Source organism: Phalaenopsis equestris, unplaced genomic scaffold, assembly GCF_001263595.1.
Source record: "Phalaenopsis equestris unplaced genomic scaffold, ASM126359v1 Scaffold000522, whole genome shotgun sequence".
NCBI lineage: Eukaryota > Viridiplantae > Streptophyta > Magnoliopsida > Asparagales > Orchidaceae > Phalaenopsis > Phalaenopsis equestris.
In genome coordinates, this window is record NW_018164962.1 from 297224 (window position 1) to 313320 (window position 16097).

The 16097-nt window shown below is 35.9% G+C and overlaps 1 protein-coding gene across 1 annotated transcript; it reads left to right on the forward strand.

The window, feature by feature from the left end:
* Positions 1-1296: 1296 nt before the first annotated feature.
* Positions 1297-14717, forward strand: LOC110028704 (CBS domain-containing protein CBSX3, mitochondrial-like). The gene is made up of 6 exons (XM_020730669.1): positions 1297-1457; positions 7951-8217; positions 8346-8427; positions 13051-13124; positions 14153-14213; positions 14299-14717. The coding sequence occupies exons 2-6, from the start codon at positions 7960-7962 to the stop codon at positions 14439-14441; spliced, it is 618 nt and encodes a 205-aa protein (XP_020586328.1). The 5' UTR covers positions 1297-1457; positions 7951-7959; the 3' UTR covers positions 14442-14717.
* Positions 14718-16097: the final 1380 nt, after the last annotated feature.

Consider the following 16097-nt stretch of genomic DNA (forward strand, 5'->3'; position numbering starts at 1 on the left):
AACTCTGATTTGTATCGGAAGTGCTGGACAAAAGATTTTTTTTTCAATCTGAAAGCTTTGGGGAATCAAATATGACTAAAATAAAGTCTCAAAACCTTGGAAAGAAGTATTTTATGCGTATTTTCACAATGATTATGGTGATGACGAGTGCCCCAGAATTATTGCACAGATATGACGTTCTATGCCATAAAATCCTTGGAATGTCAGCGGAAATTTTCGATGGGTTCCTTTGTCCACGGGAGACTCATATGGTTTTGACATTGTCTTTAAACGCTATAATGAACACCAAACATGTCCTATGTCCCATCTAAGTTTGTTCAATGACAGATTCTCCCATGCAAGGTCAAATCTTCGCGAACCCTAGTTTCGTTCCTCGAACACACACCGGGAAGTCTCAGATGGGTGTCTTGAGCTACTGAGTGCTATGAATGAGTAGTGGGTCACCTCGAGTCAGTCAAGTTGACACCTTACACACGCGACATAAAAAATTTGATGTCAGCACTTCATTTTCTCGTTCTTCTTGTGAAAGTCCGGTCAAAGAGTCGAGAGAATCGGCAAACTAAATGCATACAAAAATACAATCATATGAATAATTTTTGCTTATTTTTCTGAATCAAACCCACCGATTGAAGTAGTTGAATCGAGCCCTTTTGTCACAGTGGTTGAATCGAACTCATTAACTAAAGTAGTCGAATCAAGCCCACGCTGTCGAAGTGATTGTATCCATTGATCTCAAAAGGATAACCCAACCCACATGTGCTAGATCATCTATTTGAGAGTGTAATCGCAATTAATAAAGACATTCAATTCATTATTAAAAGTTTTATGCTTGAACACTAAGAAACTCGTCTCAATAGAATTCAATAGATCTCTTAACATTTTTTATTTTATTTTCGATTATGCATGTTAAAACAAATAAAAAATATGCTGGTGATTAAAAGTGGCCCTTGGAGAAATGATTTGGTTTGTATTAATTTCTTAAATAATTTAATTAAATAAATAATTATTTGGGGCAGCATTTACATACATGCCGCCAATTTCTGATGTATTCGCATGCGTAACACCTATATTTTAATTTTTTATATTTATACCACCCAAAATTTTAATTTCATATAAAAAATCCTAAAATTTCATATAGCATAAAAAAATTGCTATTTAAAGTTTTAAAAAATAAAATAAAAAATAGCTTAAGTTTAACGTTTAGATTTATAAATACATAAGAATTGAGTGGTATGCATGTAAATCACTTATTTAATGTCTAGCTACTTTATTTACATACATGCTCATCGTGCCACAACAAAAAGAAAAAAAGGTAGGTGTACGTGGACGGTAACGCCCGTAGAAAACGACAAGCTCTGTGCTGTGAGTGGATAAGTCTGGTTGTCTCCCCCGCGAAACCCTCGTCACTTCCCCGCCACAGCCGCCACTACCTCCGCTGCTGCTAACTTCTCTTGAAGGTGAGGGGATTAAGCACTCACTATCTATCTCCCTGACTTCAACTGTTTGCTAAATTCTAGTATTTCTCGACAAGAGTGTATTTTCTACTGATCTTTTTTGTAGGATCGCGCCTTTTGTCTGCAGATTTATCCGGTAGATTCCATTAAGCTATTGATTGGATTTCCTGTGGTGTTAGTTACAACTGTGGATTAGATTGGAAAGTTGCATGCGTCGATCTTTGAGCTTGTTTGGGGTGTAGAGTTTGCTTGTGCAACGGCATGATTAGGTTATGTTTTTTGTCACTACTGGGTGGTTGGTGGGTACTTTTATCTGGTTTATTAGTTTGTTTTGACAGTTAATCTGTGTTACTGGAGGCTAGTTATCGTTTAAGTATTTCAGTTTCCGTTGATCTAGTTCGAGACAGATCCAGATGGAATTCAAAACTTAAATTTGATGTGCCATCAACAAATTTGATGATTTGGCACGAATCTTGGGGAGTTGACCCGAATCTCAAGGCATTTTTTTTAGCAAAAAATGAATCGATCCAAATTTAAAATATTCTAGAGCTCTGATTTCAACAAACTTATAGTCAAACTGATCGGCTTGATGAGGTGAACCTACTAGCACAAAAATTGATCCAATCCAAGTTCAATCATACCCGAATCAAGCCATTAAACTACATTTGGAGGCTTTGAGTGATTAATTAGAGAGTCAAATGAATTTCAAAGTTGACGTACTCATAATCAAATTTAGTGTCTCAATGAGTGAAATTTAATGGGCCCAAGATCACCCGATTTCGAGGTCATTAAGGCCATAAGATCATAAAAAAATTTCCTATGATCGACAAGAATCAATGAGGGTCGTTTGATTGAGTGGATATATTGGTTATTTGCCAAATTACGATCAAGCCCTCTTCTAAGGTCTATAAATAGACCCATCTCTTCATCTAGAGTGGGAGGGATGAAGGAGATGAATGAATTGAATTTCAGAGTCGTTCTGAACTGAAGATCCGACGATAGCTCCTGACCTCCGTAGCTACCGACCATCGCTCGCTGCCCTCCAACCGTCGTTGTCCACCGCCGGTCGTTGGCGACCACCTCTGGAGATCACCTACTCTCCTTCATCGGTGGACTTTGCGGAGCAACGAAGTACACTGTAGAGTAAAAATGCACATTGCAGAGTAGCAAAGTACCCGACGGAGTAACGATGCGCAATATGGTTGCACGACACAGTTTGAATGCAGTGTAGCAGTGCACCCTAAATATGATGTAGCAACACACTCTATATATGGTGTAGCGACACACTCTGGTTACTTTGTAACGACGCATTCTGAATACGGTGCAGCGACGCATTCTGAATACGGTGCAGCGACACACCTTAAATACGTTGCATCGACACACTAAATATGGTGTGATTGCATATGCTGAATATAATGTAGCAACATACCTCGAATGCGGTGTAACGATGCACATTGAATATGACGTAACAACGCACTTTAAGTATTTTGTAACAACGCACTTTGAATACGGTGTAACGATGCACCCTTAATACTTTGTAACGACCCACCTTGAATACGATATAATGATGTACCCTGAATACGATGTGAGTGCGACCTTGAATATGGTGTAACAATGCTCCATGAATATAGTAGAACACGTACGCTAAATAAGGTGTAAAAATACATGTTGAATACTGTGTAGTAACATACGATGAATATGATATAACGATGTATCCTGAATATGGTGTAACGACATACTATAAATACAGTATAAGAACGCATCTTGAATACTGTGTAACAGTGCATCTTGAATACTTTGTTACGACGTACTCTGAATATAGTGTAACAACGCCCCTGAATATTATGTAATGACGTATTCCAAATACAAATTAATGAATAACGACATATTGAAGATCTGACATAACTCTGACGACAACTATTTACAATCATTGTACTCAGAATACAATGACTTTTTCAGAACTTTTGAAGTTTTTATCGCATGTCATATACCGATAAGTGTCGTCTCTGGTGTAATAGCAAACTCGAGAAAGGATTGTTATCATCAATTGATGTAGCTCAATGACTTTTATGGCCAACTTTTATGCCTTACATCACCAACTGTTGCCATTACAACACTCCACTATGGTCTTTGTAGCCAACTGATGCTCTTACAGCTATCTGCTACGCCTTATTTGATCAGTTGCTACGTAACTGCTTACTACGTTCTACATGAGCGGTTGTTGTTATTGTAATCTCTCACTACGGCCTTCTTAACCGACTGACCCTTATGAAGATATCAATTACAGTCTATGTGATCAACTCCTATTACGACTTTCAACCACGGTCTCTACGATAGGATAATGCTATCGCAACAACCATCTATAATGTTTGAGGCAAACCACTTCATTTGTAGTAATCAACTTCAATCTTTACAACCCAGTATCGCTATTATCATTGAAAACTACATTTGTTGTAGCATAATTATTAATATTAAAGTTAAAATATTGTCGTGCATTTGTGATTATCAATATTGTACTTTTATCTTTTTTACTTCAAAAGAAAAGTGAATCTATGTATATATAATCACCTAGTGGATTACTTTGACTGGGCTAGACTCAATGGGTTTCTCCCTCTAAGATTTTTCCATATAAAAAAAAATGTGTTTCTCTTCTTCATACTTTTCTATTATTTGTGTGTGTTGGATTTTTGTAAAATGCTGAAATATTAAATTATCATTCTGTCACTATGAATCTTTCAGCATACAACAAAATTTTTGTGTAATGATAATAATAATGATGAGAGGTGGATTTGTGGCTGTGGATCATATAGAAAGCTGGGTTGGATAATTAGCAAAGTACAAAAAGTGGAGCATGACACTGGTGCAACTCGACAAAGAAGCCATAGTATGTTTTTTAAAGAGCTAGTTGAACAGATCCAAATGTAATGATATCTGCTTTTAAAATCTATGTGGTTTAAGTTTTTATAAGATGATCATTTTGTAGCTATTTTAATTGTAAGGCATAGTACGAAGAGGCGTCAAAAAGAAGATTTACTTTCCGCGGGAGTGTTAATGGGATGAAGTATGATTTGCCAGAAGCTATGACATAAGAGGAGAAAATATACCATTGAATATAATCCACTAACAAACGTCCATAAAACATTAGCACTAGCCAGCTTTTCTAATTTTGAAGGGTCTAAGTACACTCGAAGGGGCTGTCTAGTCAAGGATTGAAAGAAGGATTTAACCAGGATTTAAGCTAAATCTCGCCAATCGGTCACTTGAACAAATCAAATTTTAGGATTTACTAAATTCGGATTTCGCCTATTTTCGACTTAAATCTCAGATTTAATAAATTTGGTTGTTCAACAGATTTAGTAAATCCGGGAATGCGTGAAAGAAAATGGTCTTGCTCGAACTTGCATGAACATGAAGATCATCATATTCCTCAATGGTTTCAGGTAGGGGCTCTGCAGGAGGAGGAGAAAGGTTGGAGTTTCAATGGTCTGTGTATGCCTCGATTCCGTCGATGTTTCTCTAGGTAGCTCTAATTGCGTCATGGTTTTGGGCGAAAACGGGAGGGTGCGGCAGCTAGACAAGGATTTAGTGCATGAGAGAGGGAGGGAAGGGGAAGATAGGTTTATCGATTTAATTTAATTATTCATAAATAATAATTAATTGATATATTATCAAATAAGTTATAATTAGATGAATTTATATGTAATTATTTAATAATTAATTAATAAAAATAAGTTACATATTAAAACTCAATTTAATAAAATTTTAAGTATCTGTTAATTAGTATAATAAAAAAATAATTAATTATTAAATAAGAGATGTTAAATATTGCTTAATAAAGAATTAGTTTGACAAAATTTTCAATAATAATCGGTTAGTTTAATAAATAGTTAAGGTCTGATTAGCATAATTAGGAATAACAATTAAATTTAATGTAATTAGATTTAATAATTAAATTTAATTGTAGTCATGAAAAAATGAAAGCATACTTACGTTTTTTTATTCTAACAAACCTAATAAACTTTAAATTTTCGCCAAGTTTGCCAAACAACTTCACATGATTTAACATAATTTAAATCCACTGTAAAAAGTTTTTAAGATTTAACCATTTTAGGATTTACTAAATCCAAATTTACAGTATTTAATCCTAAAAGTTGCCAAAAAACCTCTAAGAAGGCGAAGAAATCTCCAGAATCTCAAACAAAGATTTTACCTTCACAAAATTTTTCATCTTTTTGGCGTGCTTTGTTTGAGGCCACCATTCCTGCAGATAAACTAGATTTGAGAGATTATATGGGGAACTAAGAGAAACCTCTATATTACTTGATCTAAGCCCTATATCAAACAAATTTCATATAGATACTAGAAGCCAAGAATGAATACCAAGAGTGATGACTAGCTTGCACAAATTTCAAATGGGTATTCTCGAGATTAATCCTACATGGTCTAAGAAGGCGTGATTTTTTAGATGACATGGCAATAAAGTTGGTTATTCATATCCCAATCTAATCCGAGACACCCTGTCCACCTGATTGACCAATGTTGTCACAAAAATGGATCTCTTCCATGAATTCTCTTTAAGTTGAGCACTAAAGTCCTATGAGTGCCCAATGCTATGTGGTGCACATGTACAGAAAACCTGCAAGAGATTTTTGTAGCTCTCTGAATTCTATTCAATATACTCAAGAAATATGTATGGTATACCTTGCATCACTCGGAACACCCAAAGGTATACAGTCCACTCTTGATTAGGTAATTTATTATCCTTGCAAAAGTCATAGTCTGGCAATCATGCATGTAATACAATTAGTGCCTTGACAAACAATCCTACTCAAAAAATGATCTTATGGCATTTTTGAAAAGAACACGCTTAGTAAAGTACCCACTAATCACCTTACCTATAACCTATTATTATCGAAAGAGCATCAGTAGAAACAATATAAATTCTCTTTGCTTTGCCATCATGTTCTCTTCATGGGTTTTACTTATATTTTCTTTTTCTTCAATGCCATGGTATCTTTTTTTTTTTAAGGTGTACCCGTCTCTTGTAATAGAAACATGTCTTATTTTTGCTGTTATCTTTAAAGAATGATAATTTATTTAGTAGTCTCCTAACGAATAATCTCTAATCTTACTTTTCTTCATCGACGTGTCAAACTTGGAAATCACATATTTTGTGAGTTCCTTGAATCTTTTTAATTGATGGTGTCTCTTTCATATGATATGGTGTCACAATAGCGCCTGTAAGATAGAGAGTAATAAAATATATTTCTTATCATCAGTAATCTCAACAACATTTTCAAATCATAAATATCTGAAACTAAATTGTTTCATATTTAACAGAATTTACTAATTTCTTGTTTGCATAATTAAAACAACATTTACTTCTGATAGAGTTTATCGGAGAAGCTGCTGGTCTTGAACAATGATTACATATTAAGCCATAAACTTTCTGTAGTTGACGCCTCCAATAACTTTATCAAAGCCTCCCCATCAAGCAAAGTGTGTGGTTGCAAGTACTTTTCATTCATCCATATCTTTTCTTATCTTCACTAATCATGTTGGATGCCCTGAGTGCTATCACATTGTAGTTTGGGATAAGTGAGTTCAAAATTCTTTGAACATTAAATTCTTAACATTTAAAATTTATGCCCAGAGCGATGTTCTGCCAGTTTGATGTACCGTGCTGTTCCAAAAGACAATATCATGCTACTACATGAATCGTAACAAACTCTTTAATTGACTAAGATACCCACACATTAAGATAGCAGCTTTCCTAAGAATCATGTGAATCGACACCTGGATTTGTTATCTCTTGTTATAGAGTGAACTAAAGAGGGACTAAAACGGGCAGTATACATTTGTGGTTAAACTCATTTTCAATCCAAACACTTTAGCTTATGGATTAGGGATAACCACTTGGTATTTTTTCGCAATTTATTTTGATCCATCTGATTGAGCTTGAACCCAAAACTCTACATGACTAAACAATATCTCGCTCTTGTAAGAATTTTCCGCAGCTGTCAAGTTTCTACTATCAAGTGGAAGTTTTTTAACATCATCACGTGCATGCACTGAATGCTGCTCTGGGTATTTAAAATATATATTTATTATATTGAAATATCAGCTTTTATATAGTTATCACATTTTAATCTTATTGTAAATAGCGGCTCTCACCATAAAAATTTCTAGAAAGCAGTAAAAAAACTACACTCAAAGGCAACTGTAGGGGCTGAGAAGTACCGCAGTGAGAAAGCTGCCCCAAAAATACCCAAGTCAATTTATACATGCTGAAAATCTAACGAAGGACATCTTTTTGAAATTTCTAATTTTTCTCGAATGCTTTATTTTCCCAGCTCTATAAACCTAACGATAAGCTTCTCCTAACAAGTTTACCTTTTAAGCAGTGTTCCAATGGCCATATTTGCAGTAAAATCTGAGAAGACATTTTTTTATTCAATCATTTTAAAATCCAAGCTGACATATGGACTATCATCAGGCAGGAAGAATGCAAGGGTTGTTCCAGGCAATATGTATACATGGAAATGTGCTCAAATACACTATTTTGAAGCATGTACGTGTCATAGCTCCAGCCGCCCGATCTGTTGTGTTTTCACGCTCTGAATCAATTTCTGCTTCTAAACTCGAAGAACATGGATTTGAGAGCACCAAAATTGCAGATGTATTGAATGCCAAAGGTAAAGGTGCTGATGGCTCCTGGCTATGGTGCTCTACAGATGACACTGTATACGATGCTGTGAAATCTGTAAGAGCATATTTCTATTCTCTAAGTCTGCAAAAGAGTTCTATGCATGTCTTAATTAGTGAAGAATTACCGTTTGAAATATTTTTCATTGTCTTGTAAAGAGATAACCAGCTTTTGTCCAATTTCAGATGACGCAGCACAATGTGGGAGCTTTGGTGGTGCTAAAGCCTGGAGCAGATGAAGCAATTGCTGGAATCATCACAGAAAGAGGTGTCATAAGTCTTCTACTAATGTGAATTTTTTATAAACAGAACTTTATGCTTGAAATGCTTATTTATGACTGTTTTTCATGTATGACTTGTCCAATTTTTTTCCATAGCTAAAATAACATTGAGTCCCCCTTTTATTCATGGAAAAATAAAGTACTAAACCTTAGAAACCAGGGTCATTTTACATATAATTAGTTATTATTTCTGAGTTACCAAACTCGCTTCTACCAGGGCTCTTGCGGGATGTCTCAGGCCGGTGAGAGTGGTACTGCACTTACCCTTTCGAAAATGAGGACCTGTCTTACTTTTTATCAGAAACCCCATGGGAACACCGCTGCATTAGTAGATCCTGTCTTGGAGCCAACCATTTGGAGTTAAAAATTCACGTAGGACTTCTTAGGTTGTAGGTTTTTTAATGCCAATCTAATTTGAAATACAAAATTCGTTCAAGAAACACAAAATTCGTAGGGCATAAAATATGAAGGTCATGACAAATATCTGACCACTTTTAATGAACATCAGAAAATGACGATCATTTCATTTGAAAATTACATGGCTTTTTTACAGAAATTAATGACTATAATTGAGCATCAAGCTATTAATCTCTATTACTGAAGAATACGTATTTGGCAACTCTTCACTAAAATAATTTTTTAAGGCTCGTTGCTTTTATTTTAACAAATTTAATTCATTGGGTATCAGACATACTGCTTCCTTTAAAGATTTTTTTCTAAATTATTATCTAATCTTAAAATACCCTAAGGATTATACGTCCCATTAAATAGATATAGTTAATGCCAGCATATCTTACATGATCCAAACTTCCATTTCATAAATGAAAGAAACAAAAAACTACTACCAATTCGCTAAACAAACTACTAACAACTAACGTGCTGCTAATAAATTGTAAACAAATTTAATGACAGATTATAACACTGAAAAAATAATGACTTATGAGATAAAAGAAATAACTTAAATATGCAACACATAATAACAACTCAAAATTTATGTCCACTTTGTGGGGTAATTGGTCCACTATAACCAATGGCAAGTTTTCTAAGCATATGCTTTTGTTCACAAAATTATCTAACTTTTCCGGGAATGAACTTATTTGAAATGCAAATCTGTGCTTATTGTTAGGTATGACTCATATACCAGTAATTTGAAGTCTCTTGGATTTGGAGAGATGCGTCTCCTAGAATGAAGAGTTGTGTCTTTTGGTGTGAAGAGGTGTGTCTCTTAGATTAGTGGGTTGGGGGGAGCGAGGGCGTGTTTGTAATTATATGTGGGTTTTATCTATAAATAGATGTGTAACCCTATGGGTATGTAACTCCTCTGAAATAGTGAAATCGCTGCTCTGCTCCCGATGATGTAGGCAGCTTTGCCGAACCTCGTTAAATCTGTGTTCTTCTTCTGGACTTGTTTTATTCGCCCTAAATTTCACAACAATTGGTATCAGAGAAAGGTTCTAGGGCGGAGATCAGCGCAGGAAGAATGAGGAAGAAGAACGTTTTGGTTCGGCGGTTTGCGACAGTTTCTTAGAGGAGTTTGGTTTTGCCAGAAGAATCATGACAGTGTCTGCCAGAGGAGTTCGCGGCATTTGCGATTCGTGGCAAACGGGAAGAGTTGGCGAAGGAGAAGTTCGACAGTTCTGATTTCAGGAAGAACTGCGGCAGTTCCTTTTGCAGGCCCGATCATTCGCGATCGGTACGATCGTTCGCGCAAATCAGATCGTGTGCGACCTGACAGGAAGTTCGACGAGGAGGTCGTGAGTAGTTCCTGCTTTCTGCGACAGCCGAACGAACAAACAGGCGAAGCGAGAGTTCGCGAAAGAGAAGAATCGCGACAAGGAGTTCGACTGCGACCAGAATCTGTGAGTCGCGTGCGGGAGTTCGACGAAGGTTCGACCCAGGCTTGCGAGGGTTCTGCGACAGGCATCAGTTTGTGAGGCAGAGGTGATCTTCGACAGGTAGGGCTTCTTCCGTGACAGGCATTCGGCTTGGAGGAGTCTAGCGAGGAATCGCAGAATATTGTAGGAAGTCACGGACGACATTCGTGAAGGAAGATTCTGCGGTGGTTTCCGTCTGTTTCTTTGGCAGGGCTTCGACGCAAGAACAACAGGAGAAGGATTTACGACAGTTTTAGCGAGGCAAAGGGCGAATCGTTGTAGGAAAGGTCTTCGGTTCGGACAGATCGCGAGGGAGTCGTTATAGAAGGAAGATTGTCTGCGAAGGAGTTACTCGCGGGAGAGATTTCGTGGGTTGCAGAGGATTCGCAGAGGAGGAAGAGTCTGCAGTTTCAGGGAGGTAGTTACAACAGTTCTGGGCGAACCAAAAGGAAGGGATCAAGGAATCTTTCACAGAGGAATATTCTTTTGGAGGAAGGGAAGGACTAAAGGAATCTTTGATTCCTATCTGGATTTTCTGGGGCTGCAGGCAATGGCAAGGAAGGAAAGAATTCTTTCATTTATGCTAGAGGAAACTGTGCTGTGCTGATGGACGAAGAATCTTGGAAGCAAATTATTTTGCTAGAGTGACGCGCGAGAGCAGCGCAGCGAGAAGGAGCGGAGCCAGTTTCATAGAGAAGAGGAGTTCAGTGGCAAACATGAGTACACAAATTTTGCGGACTGTTCGCAAGACAAGGGGGCTCACGGGAACGAACATGTGCGAGGCAATTCGAATAAAGGGCTGCTGCAGTTCGACGAGTTCGTGGTAGAGGCGGTGTCGAGGCTTCGAGGCGCGACATATCACAAACTTTTGCGGCATTCATCGAGGTGGAGTTCGTGAACAGGAGTTCGCGTGCAGTTGTCGTGAACAAGAACCTCGTTTTGCGAACAGAGGAACAGAGGAGTTCGGCCAGTCGCAGGAGTTGCTACAGGTGCAGTTGCGACAGGTGGTGCTCAACCATCGGAGTTCGCAAGTTTGTCGCAGGTAGAGTTGCGGTAGGTGCAGTCGCGATGGGTAGTGCTCGACCAACGAAGTTTGCAAGTTTGCCGTATGTAGAGTTCTGACAGGTGGTTCTCGGCCAGCGGAGTTCGCAAGTTTGTCGCAGGTAGAGGTAGGGTTGCGGCAGGTGCAGTTGCAACAGGCAGTGCTCGGCCAACGGAGTTCGTAAGTTTGTCGCAGGTAGAGGTAGAGTTGCGGCAGGGGGCGGTGGGAAAAAGGGGGGTCCGCGGCCAGCGAAGTTTGCAATTTTGTCGCAAGAGTTGCGGCAAGTGCAATTGCGACAGGTAATGCGCAGCTAGAGGAGTTCGCAAGTTTGTCGCAGGAGGAGTTGCGGCAGGTACAATTGCGACGGTGGTGCTCGGTCAGCGTAGTTCGCAAGTTTATCGCAGGAGAAATTGTGACAGGTGGAGTTTGGCTGGTGTCGACAGTATTTCAGCCGAATTTTTGTGCGAACAGGAAATGTGATTCATGTGAAAAATTTGATTCACGAATCACAGAAAACTGTGGGAAAATTGCTGCACTTGACAGAGAAAATTTCAGGTTTATTTGAATTTATTTGTGATGTGTTTTGTTTTAATACAAGACAAGTAAAAGTTTACTGGAGGATTAATTTCAAATGACAGTCTGGTGCAAAATTCGGGATAATGAAGTTCGATGAAACGAGGAACTTCGATTGTTGGCACAATAAGCAATTTTGAAGACATTGCGAACTATGAAACCTGATGGTAATATCTATAAACTGTTGGGGAGTACAGTTGTAGGTGAAGTTCACTCTGTCGGATCACATGATGAAAATGCTGCAGGAAAGTTAACCAAACTAGATATTTTCAACAAGTTTTTGCGTTACATGAACTCGTTGAATGTTTGCAGTTGTTAGTTGGCATGTTTGCCCAACCCACTTTGGTGTAAGAAACTTCATGATTTTTTCTTCTAAGGGACTGGATATTTGCAAGGTGAAGATTTTTTTCTAAGGTGCTGGATATTCGCCAAGGTGGAGAATTGTTAGGTATGACTCATATACAACGAATTTGGAGTTTCTTGGATTTGAAGAGGTGTGTCTCCTGGAATGAAGAGGTGTGTCTCTTGGTGTGAAGATGTGTGTTTCTTGGATTAGTGGGTTGTGGGGAGCGAGAGCGTGTTTGTAATTATTTGTGAATTTTATCTATAAATAGATGTGTAACCCTATGAGTTTGTAACTACTCTGAAATAATGAATTCACCGCTTTACTCCCGATGATGTAGGCATCTTTGCCGAACCTCGTTAAATCTGTGTTCTCCTTCTAGACTTGTTTTCTTCACCCTAAATTTCACGACACTTATAAGTTATGCTTTATACTTCCACAAATGCACAAAAGCCACGTAAAGCATTCAGGGTTATATCACAATAATTCCTTCAGAAACACAAACAAATCATAAAGAGTTCGTAACATTTCTGGGGCTATATTTTTTTAGCAGCTCTTCCTTTTGGTCCTTTTCTAAAATATTACATTTTCGGAAATATTGAGTACAGACTTTTTCCAACATTTAAAACTCACCATGATTGTGACAATCAATATCTGCTTGATTTTTGACCCACTGGATGCGTCAAAAATTTTTTTTTTTTTTCACTTAAGTTTATTTCACCATCCTAGACAGCAGTATGTTCAACTGTATCATAATCATTTGGTTGATTTATTACAGATTATCTTCGGAAAATTATTGTTCAAGGAAGATCATCAAAAAGCACGAAAGTTGGGGACATCATGACTGAAGAGGTACTCATACTATAAGTTTGACTCTTCAGATAGATTTTGTTGAATTATTCACCTCATTCCATGTAGGAGTTTAAATGAGTTGAGTGGAGTCTCTGCACTTCTAGCTTAAGCATGAATTTAACTAATTAATTGAGTTTGAGCTCAAGTTCATATAATGGTATAAGTGTGAGCCAGCTCTTTTATTTTAAAACAACGAAATTGTTTCAATTCATGCAAGCTTTATAATAAAATAATAAAAAAATATAAGTTAGAGGAGAAATAACAAGTAATAATTGTTGAGATAATACTATATATATATTTACACACATACAACAAGAGTTTTATTTATTTCCTTGTCTAACACCTAAAATTAGATATTTACATTTTTAACACCATAGTGTCGTACTCACGTCAAAAATCATGCATGAAAATTTGTATTTCACCTTAAAAAGTTAATAATTATAGTATTTTTTAATGTGATTTTTAACATTCATAGTGTTATGTGTGTAAATATCAAAGTTTAGGGGTTACATATGTAAATTCAAAAAATTCTATGATATGTATGTAAATCCCCCATTTTATATTTAAACTCTTAAATCTTAGTATATTTAGTACATTTTTTTATTAACATCTTTCAAAGCGAGCCATGTCATGACGAGTTGAGTTGGGCTAGCTCAAGCTTTGGTTTGTTTGCTCATCCATCTCAGCTCATGTGCCATTTATCAAGTCAAGTCAAAGCCATCTCATGAGTTGACTACTCAATTACACCTTTAAATGCTGACCATGATTAAACTTTACATATCTAACACCTAAATTTTACTTTTTGCTTTTATACCGCTCAAATCTTACATATCACATAAAAATACCTTCATTTCAACTTCTAGAAGGTGAAATACTCCTTTTCATGCATAGGTAAGGTGGTATGTGTGTGAAAATGGAAGCTAAGGTGTTATATGTAAATACATAAGAATTGGGTGGTATGTATGTAAATCTACCTTTACCGTAAGCTTAGGCTGCTTCTCATCTGTAGCTTGTTTTTGTTTCCACAGAATAAGCTGATCACAGTTACACCAGACACCAAAGTCCTGAAGGCCATGCAGCTCATGACAGGTTTTTGCTATCCCAACTCCATACTTGAATAAATCACTTCTGATTCATTCAGAAACAGCTCATCAGATCTGTTGTTTTTTGTCAGATAATCGAATTCGGCACATCCCGGTGATCGACGACAAGAAGATGGTCGGCATGGTTTCCATCGGCGATGTGGTTCGAGCTGTTGTGAGGGAGCACAGGGAGGAGCTCAATCGCCTGAATGCCTTTATACAGGGCGGTTATTAAGCAATTTACCAGATTTGGAGTTTGTGAGGCTGAAGATGATGGCGAAAAAGAATAAATTGTTTATTTGGTCTGTGGGAGAACTTTTTGTGTGATTTTAGAGGTTTAGAGAAGCAGTTTGTTGGGACTAAAGTTAATCAGTTGAGTTACTTTTTGGGTTAATTTCTGCATTTAATGCTTCAAGAATGAATAATATCTATTAGGAATGTAGAGGTTTAGACTGTGTTTGTGGGGTGAATGTTTTGAGTGTGTGTTGGTAATAAATGGTTGAAATTTAAATATGGGAGATTAAATGCATGGCACTTGAAACTTTGCTATTTATAAGATTAGGCTTCAGGCTATTTTTTTTTTTTAACTCATGAATTGATGATTTTACAGATGCAACAATAAAATTATTGTGAATTTGATGAAAATGGAAATAAAAGGGTGGGGGTTTGTTTTATAAATTTTGATAATTTAGATAGAATTTAAAAATTGGATGAGAGAGAGAGAGTGTGTGTGTTAGTTTTGAGGGGTATCTATCTAATTTTGAAATTATATAATATATATTAATTTTACTAGTAATTATATAGAGTTGATTTTTATGCTTATGTCATATATTCTAGTTGATTTTTGCATAAGATTTTAATACATTTTCATAAAATATTTATTCGAAATACTTTTCATTAATATTATTATTTTTTAAAATTTTTAGTATTAAATTAAATATTATGGATAGATACGGGTGGAGTAGTCCATGAAATTAATATTATGATAGGAACTTGGAATATATGTATTCTTATATGTAAATTTATGGAATTAGTTGATGTTATAGTTCATAGGAAAATAAATATCTTATGTATTTAAGAAATAAAATTAGTGGGAGAAAAAAATAAAATAGATTGATTGCTAAGTTTTAAATTTTGGTATTCAGTTTGGAGTCACATTAGAAATAATGTAGGTATAAATATTGATAGAAGTTTGAAAGATAATGTTGTAAAAAATTAAAAATATTTTGAGATCGAATTATAACTTCTAAGATTGTTGTTGATTTGAATATAAGTTCTAAAGAAAAATTCTCGAATGACTTACAATAATTAATACAAATGATACTTCTTGAAGAAAGAACTTTTATTAGAAGAGATTTAAATGGACATGTTGGTAAAGTGGAAGAATATTTTAAAATATTCATTGTGACCGATTTGGAGTGATTAACGAAGAAGGTATAGTCATATTAGATTTTGATTTAGCATATTATTTTGTTATTGCTAATACTTTATTTAAAAAAGAGGAGCATATTATTACTTATAAGAATGAATATAATAAAATACAAATTAATTATTTTCTTATGAGAAGAAGAGATTGTCGAAAATGTAAACATAGTAAGATCATTTCAAGTGAGAAATTAAGTACAACATCGATTATTAGTACTAAATTTCAATTTGAAGAGTTGTAAGATAAAAAGTGCTGGACATTATTGTCATCAAATTATAATGCGACACTCAAATAACATAAATAAAATTATTTTTATGACTAAACTTTAAGATTTGTTAGGTTCATGAAGAAGCAAATTTTAGGTAGAAGAAATAACAAACAATATTAAACAAGTGACAAGATTTATTTGGATAATAAAAAGAAAAATTTTCTATAAATAAAAAAATTGGCGATAAAATAATAATG

Excerpts from the sequence above, each read along its gene's own strand:
- LOC110028704 (XM_020730669.1), top strand. The coding sequence starts at position 7,960 with ATGCAAGGGTTGTTCCAGGCAATATGTATACATGGAAATGTGCTCAAA. Across the intron at positions 8,218-8,345 it reads TATACGATGCTGTGAAATCT|ATGACGCAGCACAATGTGGG; the intron begins GTAAGAGCATAT and ends GTCCAATTTCAG. Across the intron at positions 14,214-14,298 it reads GGCCATGCAGCTCATGACAG|ATAATCGAATTCGGCACATC; the intron begins GTTTTTGCTATC and ends GTTTTTTGTCAG.